The sequence below is a fragment of the Canis lupus genome, chromosome 22 (genome assembly GCF_011100685.1).
Source record: "Canis lupus familiaris isolate Mischka breed German Shepherd chromosome 22, alternate assembly UU_Cfam_GSD_1.0, whole genome shotgun sequence".
In the NCBI taxonomy this organism is placed as follows: domain Eukaryota; kingdom Metazoa; phylum Chordata; class Mammalia; order Carnivora; family Canidae; genus Canis; species Canis lupus.
In genome coordinates this window covers 57,122,744-57,135,176 of record NC_049243.1, presented here as the reverse complement: position 1 = coordinate 57,135,176, position 12,433 = coordinate 57,122,744, and the positions used below count along the sequence as shown (strand labels likewise).

General features: G+C 39.2%; 1 protein-coding gene across 4 annotated transcripts; it reads left to right on the top strand.

Moving 5' to 3' along the window:
• Window positions 1–577: 577 nt before the first annotated feature.
• Window positions 578–7,897, top strand: LIG4 (DNA ligase 4). 4 transcript variants are annotated; one of them, XM_038570031.1, is made up of 2 exons: window positions 578–733; window positions 4,923–7,897. In XM_038570031.1, the coding sequence occupies exon 2, from the start codon at window positions 5,072–5,074 to the stop codon at window positions 7,604–7,606; it is 2,535 nt and encodes an 844-aa protein (XP_038425959.1). In that variant the 5' UTR covers window positions 578–733; window positions 4,923–5,071; the 3' UTR covers window positions 7,607–7,897. The 4 variants fall into 4 exon arrangements, with proteins under 4 accessions (XP_038425959.1, XP_038425957.1, XP_038425960.1 ...); XM_038570029.1 differs by having other exon boundaries at window positions 599–733; window positions 4,843–7,897; XM_038570032.1 differs by lacking the exon at window positions 578–733 and adding an exon at window positions 853–1,158.
• Window positions 7,898–12,433: the final 4,536 nt, after the last annotated feature.

Sequence of the window (12,433 nt, the reverse complement as noted above, 5' to 3'; positions counted from 1 at the left end):
GACATAAGGACTGAGTTTGTTTTCATCTCAATCTTGAATACTTAGCACAATTACTGTATTGGTGCTGAAGAAAGGTTTGCCAAATAATTTTATTTTTGATCCTGGAACGGACGCTCAAAGAGTCCATAGTTGATTTCTGGGCATGCAACTCTTTACTGTCTGTATTGAAAATTAGGTATCAGGTATTTTTATGAATTATGTATTATTTCTGCATGAAGAGACAAGAACTCACATCAAAGTTGCAACATCGTGAGAAACAAGTAGGAAAGGACAGCCTTAGGCAATTTTGCAAATGCCTGTTTTTCTTTTTTTTTTTTTTTTAGATTTATTTTTAATTTTTTATTGGTGTTCAATTTACTAACATACAGAATAACACCCAGTGCCCGTCACCCATTCACTCCCACCCCCCGCCCTCCTCCCCTTCTACCACCCCTAGTTCGTTTCCCAGAGTTAGCAGTCTTTACGTTCTGTCTCCCTAATGCCTGTTTTTCCATTTGAAGGAAGCAGCAGCTGTTTTGGGAGGGAAGCCGCCCGAGCCTCCGCGCGCGTGCGCACAGCATCCCCGTGACGTCACGGCCCCGCGCTGCGACTGCGCCGACGCGTGTCCGCTTCCTGACGTCGCGGCGTCTCCGGGCCTCAGCGGCGAATGCGTCTGCGCCGGGAGCAGCCGGCGGAACCGGCTCCCGGAGCTGCGGCTTCCGGTCTGGTGACCTCACCTGCGGCTCGGCTGCCGGTAGGAAGTGTGGGCGGCGGCGCGGCTCGGGGCGGGGGCGGGGGCGGCTCGGAGTGCCCCGGGCACGTCTGGGCGGGCGGGCGCCGGGACTGGCTGACGAGCGGAGGGGGGGCCGCCCCGAGTCTTCTCAGCCCGGCACAGGCGTGTGGGCTTGAAAGTTCGCTTTTCTTGTTTCGGGACAAAAAGTGTGGCAGCCCCTCCGCCCCTCCGGGCGTCACAGGTGCAGGGCCCGGGCCACCGCGGCGACCGCGCTGCGTTAGAAGCGGGCCTTGGGCTCGGGGTCCTTGATCTGGACCCCCATCCCCGGGACGCGGGGGCAGGGACGGGAGCTCGCCCGCGTCGCCTCCCGGGACCGTGCTGGCTGCGGTGTTGCAGTCCGGGGACCCCCCTTCCCCAAGCCGGTGGGGACCCTCGGGCTCAGAAAGGTAACGGGATGCGCGCCCGGGGTCCGTGGCGGGCTTCCTTGGGGGGGGGGGGCGGAGGAGGGGTGTGTCCCCCCGGCCCCCCCCCCCCCCGTGGTTCCGCAGGCGGGCGCCCCTGCCTAGAGCCGGACCGAGAGGCTGGAGCCTTGCTGCTCTTCTCGCATCTCGTCTTTTGTCGTCCTTTCGGCTGCCACCGCCGTCTGGCCTTTTCCTGCCCCAGATTCCTTTCTGCGGAGACTCCCCCCGAATGTCACAGGTGCTTGGAAGGGAGGCTGCTGTAGACCTTTGTCCCCCAGGGAAGAGCATCGTCTGCTCGGGGGCTGCATGAAGGACACTTAACTTGCACCAGCCGCTTTCTCTCCTGTAAAATCGCTCTGAGTCATCATCGTCACCGAATACAACCTTTGCTAGTATGTTTTGTCGTGTCACTTTAGGACAAGACAGGCAGCCGCTGAGTTAGACGATGAGTCATTATTGTATACGAATTGTACTCATTCTCTTGAATGTTTTGCTTATGTTTGTTAAAAGGTAAGCGTGCCCCTCCCTTTTTTCCTTGATATTTTGTGACATTTACATTTTAAACGTCACTTGCATCAACAAGCATTATGGAACTAAAATTAAGGATTTTTATTAAAAGGTAAGCGTGCCCCTCCCTTTTTTCCTTAATATTTTGTGACATTTACATTTTAAATGTCACTTGCATCAACAAGCATTATGGAACTAAAATTAAGGATTTTTATTAAAAGGTAAGCGTGCCCCTCCCTTTTTTCCTTAATATTTTGTGACATTTACATTTTAAACGTCACTTGCATCAACAAGCATTATGGAACTAAAATTAAGGATTTTTATTAAAAGGTAAGCGTGCCCCTCCCTTTTTTCCTTAATATTTTGTGACATTTACATTTTAAATGTCACTTGCATCAACAAGCATTATGGAACTAAAATTAAGGATTTGCTGACTGCCGAGTACTGTGTTAAGCACCTTGTGTACATACCGGATGTCATCCTCATCTCACCTTCTACAGTCATTACCCCCATTTTACACTACAGAAAGTGACAAAGACATTATGTGGCTGCCCCATGTCATGCAGCTGTTAAGTTGTTGAGTTCACAGTTGAACTCACATTTAGTGGTCTCTAGAGCCTGAACCCTAACCACAAACTTTTTTTTTTTTTTTTTTCACAAATCAAAAACATCAGCTAGCAACCTCAGAATCCAGAAGATAAAATGAGAATGTTTAAAAGCAGTGGAAATTCTAATGTTTGACTTTTTTGTACAATTTTCTTTTTTTTTTATTTTTTTGGTACAATTTTAATGAGTAAAAATATTTAAGCCAATTCATCCTATACTAATTTTGGAACCCTTGTTATAGTTAGAGCAATTTTGGGATACATGTTGAACCTAGATTTCAATGTGGTTATAAAGTAATTTGAGTCTTTGCCTGGAGATTGTTGAAAGAAACCAAGACCAAGTAGAATACTCAGATATTCAGAAACTATATACCCATCTTGAATGCTCAGAAAAGTATTTCTTAACATTCTTCATATTTTATCTATATATAATATATGAATTATAAATACAAGATTATATACTGGCTTGAGGGAGCCTGTTTTGAGAGGTAGACAGTGAACATAACCAGGTGGTTCAGTCAGTTATGCAGATGAGACAGAGGGAGCAGTTACTGATTCAAAGATAAAAGTCTAAAAAAAAAAAAAAAAACAAAGATAAAAGTCTCAGGAAAATGGTGTCTCATGGGTTTACCTCTTGGTCTAACTGACTCCATAGAAGTTGAATTTCCTTTGTCAGGCATTAGACCTAGAAGTGTGGCCTTTCTGACAAAAGGCCACCAAATGGGTGTTGAGAAACTTGCCCAGTGCAGTCACAGCTGCTAAATGTTTTTGACCAAACTGAATCCTAACCGGCATATGTGGGGGGTTTGCGGGGGTGTGACCAGCTGCTGGGCTTTCCTAATGTGATCTTCCAGGGACCCAACTCTAGGGGCTCAGTAATCCATTCCACAAACAGACCTACCAAGTGCCAGGCGCTACGGACGCAGATCACCCCTCCTGAGTTTCTGGAGACTGTAGTAAAAGTGTTCCCGTATCCAGCCATTGGATCTCTTGTGCCAGATATCAGACAATGCAGCGGTGTGCCGGCAGTGTGTGTGCTGTCTTGTCTGCTGCTGCAGGGACTCTAGTGGTCTCCAGAGATGACAGTAGACCTCCTTCCTCCCTGTAAGGCTGCTCTGACTCCCTGCTCTCTAGGCAACATGGGGATCTGCCAGAAGGTATCTGAAACCACAAGACAGAATGTAGTTTATATTCTTAGGATGCACATTTTTACTTGAAGTCCTTATTGGGAGAGTGAATGGATTTTAATGTTACCTAGTTTAAATAATATAATAGCTCTGATATCATATAGATTCTAATAGAATTTGCTGGGATGCCTGGGTGGCTCAGTTAAGCATCAGACTCCTGATTTCAGCTCAGATCATGATCTCAGGGTGTGAGGTTGAGCCCCGTGTCATTCTCTGCACTGGGCATGGAACCTTAAGATTCTCTCTCTCTCTCTCGCTCCCTCTGCCCCTCCCCACCTCTTAAAAAAAAAAAAAAAGAATTTGCATGAATATTTAAAATTTCAAAGAAATTTCGCACTTGTGGTGACCACTTTAGGAAATAGTCTAGACCCTAACCCAGCAAGGTACCTGTTATTTCCTCTCTGACTTTAGACAATGCTTCAGTGAAAAACTGTCTCGTGACATTTTACTTTTGTTAAAACATTTAGCATTTTATAATTACTTCCCACTATATCCCCTTTTTCTTTAACAGAATGTATGCTGTATTAAGGCAGAAGCATACTATTTGTCTATAGTATGTTTCCCTGGTGCATATGTAGCTGGTGAATTGTTGGAGAGTAAATGGCATGTGAATATGAACAAAAAACTGTACTAATTTAAATTTATAAAGCTATTTAAATTACTATGATAAAATAGCTAAAAGAAGTACATTAAGTAAGGATTTCATGGGGAAGGTTTTTTGAGTTGTGTTTTGAATACTGGAGTGATTTGGCATAGCTAGTAGTGAAATGAAAGTAAACACAGACATAGGCTTTGTTTGGCTAAAAGAAGATACCTTTTTTTTTTTTTTTTCTTCCTGCAACGCCAAGTTTCAAATCAGTGATTTGGTTTTTTTTTTTTTTTTTTTTTTTTTTTAGTGATTTGTTAAAAACATCTATTTCTGATGTTGTGTGGTAGTCTGACAGGAGAAGAGGAGAAATGTAAGGAAAGGCCTTCCCTCAGAAACCCAGAAACAAAATGAATTGAGCCTTGTTTTTCTGTTATTGTTATTCTTTTGCATTATGTGCTAAGTAAGGAATGGAATCATTAATTCACTGAAAGTTGGATTTAGGGAGAAAAACAAAGTGGTCCATCTCAGTATCATAAATGTAGGGAAAGGGGCTGGTGATACTTTCAATAATAAATACTAAATAAGATTGAAGTAACATAGTTGATTTTTCACTAAATGTAGAGATTGAGAAGAGATATAATTTATAGAATTAATTCATTTTCATGTAGCAAACATTGATAAACATTTATTACAAACGAGGCACTCTCTGTAAGGTCTTCACATTAAATATTTAGTTGAATTTTATATTTTATTTAAAGCTATTCTCTTTTTGCCTTATTAGTTAAACCAGAGGATTCACCATCGCTTCTATGGCTGCCACACAGACTTCACAAACTGTTGCATCTCACGTTCCTTTTGCAGATTTGTGTTCAACTTTAGAACGAATACAGAGAAGTAAAGGACGTGAAGAAAAAATCAGACACTTCAGAGAATTTTTAGATTCTTGGAGAAGATTTCATGATGCCCTTCATAAGAACCAAAAAGATGTCAGAGACTCTTTTTATCCAGCAATGAGACTTATTCTTCCTCAGCTAGAAAGAGAGAGAATGGCCTATGGAATCAAAGAAACTATGCTTGCTAAACTTTATATCGAATTGCTTAATTTACCTAAAGAAGGAAAAGACGCCCTTAAACTTTTAAATTACAGAACACCCACTGGAACTCGTGGAGATGCTGGGGACTTTGCAACAATTGCATATTTTGTGTTGAAACCAAGATGTTTGCAGAAAGGAAGTTTAACCATACAGCAAGTAAATGACATTTTAGACTCAATTGCCAGCAATAATTCTGCCAGAAAAAAGGACCTGATAAAGAAAAGTCTTCTTCAGCTAATAACTCAGAGTTCGGCACTGGAACAAAAGTGGCTTATACGGATGATTGTAAAAGACTTAAAACTTGGTTTTAGTGAGCAATCTGTATTCTCTGCTTTCCATAATGATGCTGCCGAGTTGCATAATGTCACTACAGATCTGGAAAAAGTCTGTAGGCAACTGCATGATCCTTCCATAGGACTCAGTGATATTTCTATCACTTTATTCTCTGCCTTTAAACCTATGCTGGCTGCTATAGCAGATATTGAGCGAATAGAGAAGGACATGAAACACCAGAGTTTCTACATTGAAACCAAGCTAGATGGTGAGCGTATGCAAATGCACAAAGACGGGGATGTGTATCAGTATTTCTCCCGAAATGGATATAACTATACGGATCAGTTCGGCGATTCTCCACGGGAAGGTTCTCTTACACCGTTCATTCACAGTGCATTCAAAACAGATGTACAGATCTGTATCCTGGATGGCGAGATGATGGCCTTCAACCCTAATACACAAACTTTTATGCAAAAGGGGAATAAGTTTGATATCAAAAGAATGGTGGAGGATTCTGATCTGCAAACCTGTTACTGTGTTTTTGATGTACTGATGGTTAATAATAAAAAGCTGGGACGTGAAACGCTGAAAAAGAGGTATGAAATTCTTACTAGTGTTTTTACACCAATACCAGGTAGAATAGAAATAGTGCAAAAAACACAAGCTCATACTAAGAAAGAAGTAATCGATGCTTTGAATGAAGCAATAGATAAAAGAGAAGAGGGAATCATGATAAAACATCCTCTATCTATTTACAAGCCAGACAAAAGAGGTGAAGGATGGTTAAAAATTAAGCCTGAGTACGTAGATGGGCTGATGGATGAACTGGACATCTTAATTGTTGGGGGCTATTGGGGCAAAGGTTCACGAGGTGGAATGATGTCTCATTTTTTGTGTGCTGTAGCAGAGAAGCCTCCTCCTGGTGAAAAACCGTCAGTGTTTCATACTCTGTGCCGTGTTGGTTCAGGTTATACTATGAAAGAACTGTATGATCTGGGTTTAAAATTGGCCAAACATTGGAAGCCTTTCCATAAAAAAGCTCTACCAAGCAGCATTTTATGTGGAACAGAGAAGCCAGAGGTATACATTGAGCCTTGTAATTCTGTCATTGTTCAAGTTAAGGCAACAGAGATTGTCTCCAGTGATATGTATAAAACTGGCTGCACATTGCGTTTTCCACGGATTGAAAAGATAAGGGAAGACAAGGAGTGGCATGAATGTACTACCGTGGATGACTTAGAGCAACTTCGAGGGAAAGCGTCTGGAAAGCTTGCATCTAAACACCTTGACATAGGTGGTGATGATGAACCACAAGAAAAGAAGCGGAAAGCTGCCCCAAAGATTAAGAAAATTATTGGAATTATCGAGCACTTGAAAGCACCCAACCTTTCTAATATAAATAAGGTTTCTAATATATTTGAAGATGTGGAGTTTTGTGTTATGAGTGGAACAGACAGCCATCCAAAGCCTGACCTGGAGAACAGAATTGCAGAATTTGGTGGTTATATAGTACAAAACCCAGGCCCAGACACGTACTGCGTGATTGCAGGATCGGAGAACATCAGAGTGAAAAACATCATTTCTTCAAATAAACATGATGTTGTCAAGCCTGAGTGGCTGTTAGAGTGTTTTAAGACCAAAAGCTGTGTGCCGTGGCAGCCTCGCTTTATGATTCACATGTGCCCATCGACAAAAGAACATTTTGCCCGTGAATATGATTGTTATGGTGACAGTTATTTTGTTGATCTAGATTTGAACCAACTGAAGGAAGTGTTCTCAGGAATTAAAAATTCTAGCAAACAAACTCCAAGAGAAATGGCTTCTCTGATTGCTGATTTAGAATATCGGTATTCCTGGGACCGCTCCCCACTCTGTCTATTCCGACATTGTATTGTTTATCTGGACTTGTATGCTGTTATTAATGACTTGAGTACCAAAATCGAGGGAACGAGATTAGCAATTACAGCTTTGGAGCTTCGATTTCATGGAGCAAAAGTAGTTTCTTGCTTAGCTCAGGGAGTGTCTCATGTAATCATTGGGGAGGATCATAGTCGTGTTGCAGTTTTAAAATCTTTTCGAAGAACTCTTAAGAGAAAGTTTAAAATCCTGCAACAAGATTGGGTAACTGAGTCCATAGACAAGTGTGAGTTGCAGGAGGAAAATCAATATTTGGTTTAAAGCTAGCTTTTCTAGTGAGGAAAGCCTGTGATCTTGTGGCCACATTGTAACATGTGGTCATAATAAAATATCAAACTATATTTTTATCCCTTAAAATTTATGCTTAAATATATTAGATATAGAAAAACAGTAATTTTAACTTTTGAGATAAGACACTGAATGGACCAAAGTCAAGAAAAAAAATTCATTTTAACAGAGTAGTATTTAATGACTTTTAAAACCAAGATGAGGGACACCTGGATGGCTTAGTGGTTGATCATCTGCCTTTGGCTCAGATCCTATCCCAGGGTCCTGGGATCGAGTTCCACATCGCGCTCCCCACAGGGAGCCTGCTTGTCTCTCTGCCTATGTTTCTGCCTCTCTCTCTGTGTCTCTCATGAATAAATAAATAAAATCTTTAAAAAAAAAAAAAAGTTTTTTTAAATAAAACCAAGATGAAATAAACAGTTTAAAAAAGAGGCATTTATATAATATCCCTACTGAAATCTAGAATTCTGACTCAAATATTAATAAAATACATTCAGAAGCTTTTAGAGTCATTAAAAAGCATTGATCTAAGTGGATTTTCTGAAGTAAAATTTTAAGTTTTTATCTAATAAAAGCATTGCAAGAAAAAAGAATTGTTACAATCGGACATATATTATGTCTTTTAAACTGAAGGTGAAAATATAAAATGTGAAATGTAAACAAATTTTTAAAGTTAAGGACAACCTCGGGAATAAAACCTCATAAAAAAAAAACTTGTTAATGGCATCATTAGGTAAATTAGGAGAAATAAAAGTAGATGAATTTAATTAAAAGAAACTTGCAGTTTTAAAAATACTTGACCCACATTTATTTTTTTTTCAAAACTAGACTATGTTTTAAAGAGAATGTTTTTAGGTGAACTGTACACCAGGATAAACAGTATTCACAGAGAGTGGTTTTCCTAGATGTAATCCATTGAGTACATGTCAAAATGGCATATGTCTCGTGACTTCCATTACATAGGGGTAAACTGCTTTGACTATTTAAAATGATTTTTATCTTTAGGTTATTTAAATTTAGTATGTATAATATGTATTACATTTGGATTTATATACCAAATTTTGGAATATAGTCTATTCATTTTGAAAAATATGTTTTCATGACACCTTTGCAATACTTGAAATATGGTACTTGAGGAAATGTTATTATTTATTTGTAAGTAATGTGAAATTTTATCGAAACAGTGGAGCAAATGTTATTGTTATATTTCTTAATTTAAATAAAATATTTAATATGCTATTAAAATGTATGATGTATTTATTTTAGAACACTTCATAATAGTTCTTTCAATCATAAATATGGTATCAATATAATTTTTACAGATTCAAATCAGGTTCCTATTTGAGGTCCTTTCTATTTCATATTAGAATGAACTTTATTAAAAACTTTAAACTTTCAAAGTTTTAGAATACCTATTGAGAAAAACTACAAAATAGACACCAGTAAGAATAATAAGGGAGGAAAGTACATAATTTTACCACCAAAGCTATTAACATTCCCTATTTTATGTTACTGATAGTAAGGAAAGCACAAAATACTTTATTTACAGTGTAGCAGATAAATATAAAACTATAATGCTGTATATGATCAGCTTTTCTCAATGGGTGGATTTACAGGTCACTGAAATATACCAACAGGTCACTAAAATATACCAACATCACTTTAAATTGTTGTACACTGTCCTACTGAATGTAGTGTAATGCATTCAGCTAGCCCTTATTGTCACCTAAGAGGTTATTTGACCTTGCACCCACTGCTGCCCCCCCCACTTTTTTGTTTTCCTACTAAACATAATAAATCTGAATCATAGTCTGTGTATTCTAGTTTTGTTTGTTTCTTATACATTCTTAGAATGGAGTCGCTGATTCAAAATTAATGTACTTTTTAGTAAATTGATGTGCATTTATGCAAAGTGCCTTTCTAGTTTCTTCTCATCTTTCTCATCCCTAAATGTTGTAGAGTTTAGTTTCTTAGCATTGGACCTATTCTCTTTCTTTATTCGCTCTGTAGGTATTCTCATCTCATCCCTTGGCTTTAACTTTGCTAATACCTCTCATGTATTTTTAGCTCTGATTTCTTTGCTGAACTCCAGTTCATGTATCTATCCACGTAACATCATCACATGAAGTCTAATGAAACTCTCATACTTAATGTGTGTAACTATCATATCAAAATTTTAAAATGAAAAAGTAGTATAATTAACCTACATGTGCACATTGCTCAGTGTGAACAATTGTCAATGATCAGTCTTTTTCATATTTATAGACCTGGATTGTTTTTTGACATTTAGATTACCTAATTTAATTTACAAGTGTTCTGGATTTCTCTGGATTTCTCAAATACACTTACACTCCTTCCTAGCATTCCCCTCCTCACTAAATGGTGTATCTATTCACCCTGCTGCTCAAGATGAAAACCTTGGAGCAATCATTGGCTCCATCTGTTCTCATATTTCCAATACACAGCAAGTCTTCCTGGCTAGAGTTTCCAAATAATCCAGGATATGACCTCTCACTACTCTTCCCAGTAACCATATTCTGCCCCTATTTTTCACTAGACTACAATCACCTTCTCACTGGCTTTTCTTTGCACTTTTATCGTTGTCTGCTCTCCAGAACAACATTTTTACTTTTAAAGATGCAGTCAATTCATTTTTCTTCCACTGGTCAGAATTACTGAATTCCCATCACTCATAACTTCCAAAGTCTTGTAAATAAATGACCAGTTGGACTTGGCCCCAATTACCTGTCTTTTGTTAGCTCTCTGACTTGATTTCCTACCAGGTACCCCCTTGCTCACCACACTGTAGCCTTACTGGTCTGTGTGCTATTGATTACAACTTCCTTCAGGTCTATAGTTTCCTCCACTCACATCCCCAATACTCACTATCCCTTCACTTTGCTTTACCTTTATTTCTTACCAATAGAATACAAATTCCATGAATAAAGGCACTTGATATAGTTTGTTCACTGTTGTAATTGGTCATTCAATAAATATTCATGGAATGTATCCTCTGAATCAGATGGGAAAGCCTACTTTGCTCTTCTTCAAAGCCATGGGTTCCTGCCAGAAAGCAGGATGAGATATTTACTGTTCAGGAACACCTTTTTCTGCATCCCTGATGGTTAGCACCGTTCTGAAAGAGTTCCTATCTTTAGGCGGATGGCATCTTCTTTGAAAATCAGGTAGCTACCCTAGCTACGTCACAGTCATGCACTTTGACATTGAAGTGAAAAGGGCTGATTTGGAAGCTTGGAATTCTCACTCGGGAAAATAGGTTGAATACAGCTTTAAAACATCTAATATGGAATTCCCTGAGCACTAGAGCTATTCTATAAACCATTACCATTCAGTTTCAGCCAACATACATTTGTACTCTCTTTGATAGTCATATAAGTTTAAAAAAAAAATGAGTATGACAGCCTTTGCTTTCAAGGAACTCACAGAATACCAAAAGATAGGTAATTGAAATACAAAAGATAAGTGCTTTCCTAGATAAAGGAATGATGGATTCCCTGAAAAGCCATATGCTGTAATGAATACAAGCTTTAGGATCTAGTTATCCTGGGCTCTGTTCCAGTTTTTGCACCAATTGTCTGTGTTATCTGAGCAAATCACAGCCTCTTTGAACCTTAGTTTCTAAACTTTCAAATGGAAACTGTATCTATCTCACCCAGAATGTTTGAGGACAGAATTATAGCACCCAGCATGCAGAAAGGCCCCTTCAGCTTTTATCTGCTGCTCTTACCTGGGCCTCTCCAGAGGAGGTTAATTATACCAATGGGGGTTAATAAGTGAGTGGATTCTGGAACCATAAGTAGAATTCCATCAGGCATAGTGGTATGGAGGGTGTTTCCTGGCAGAGGGAAGGTAATCAGGCGTGGGGAGTACAAAAATTCAGGGGTGAGTATGTGTAAAATATTCAAATTTAGGTGGGAGGGAAAGATATAGGTAAATTTGGATAGATTTTTGAAAGATTCTAAATGCCATGCTGTAGAATATGAAAAATACATTGAAGAATTTTAAGCAAGGTATTTCAGGTTCCTGTCTAAAGCTTATTTCTTGATTCCCCCCATATTAGTTCAAGCTCATGTAGCAAAAATACCGTCAACTGAAGGGCTTAAACAGCAAACATCTATTTCTCACAGTTCTGGAGGCTGGAGGCTGGAAGTCCAAGATCAAGGTCCCAGCATGGTTGGTTGAGGGGTGTCTTCTGTAGACTTCTTATTGTATCATACCTGGCGGAAGGCACTAATCTCATTCATGAAGGCTCCCCTCATGACTTAAACACCTTCCAAAGCTCCTACCTCCAAATACCATCACTGTTAGGGGTTAGGATTTCAACATACAGATTTGGAGGACACACAAACATTCAATCATTTTGTAGAATAAGAAAGTTTTATTTAGATGTAAATTTGTCTTTCTGTCTGGGGGCCTGAAGCTCCATATTCTTGAGCTTCTATAACTGGCCGCACACTCTTCCTATATATTGTTGTAAAGAGCAAATATATTTTAAAAGACTTGATAGAGTACCTGAGCTATAATAGTCTCTAAACAAAAGCAATTGCCCATTTCTCTTCATCTCTGCTTTTTCTCTGGTAGAAATGTTCCAGAGACAATCCAAATTGGTCCTTGGTCAAAACTGATTTTTTTCCCCTGATCTATAGTAATGACATTAAATAGTCATTTTACTGTTATTTAGGGTATCATGTCATGTGTGATCTCAAGTAAATGATGTGTGTTCCCCAAATGTAGCACTTATCCTCACTGGATCTCGGTATTGGCATTTGTTGAGTGTTG

What these genes read in the sequence shown, in the direction of transcription:
- LIG4 (XM_038570029.1), top strand. Translation starts at nt 4,871, where the DNA reads ATGGCTGCCACACAGACTTCACAAACTGTTGCATCTCACGTTCCTTTT.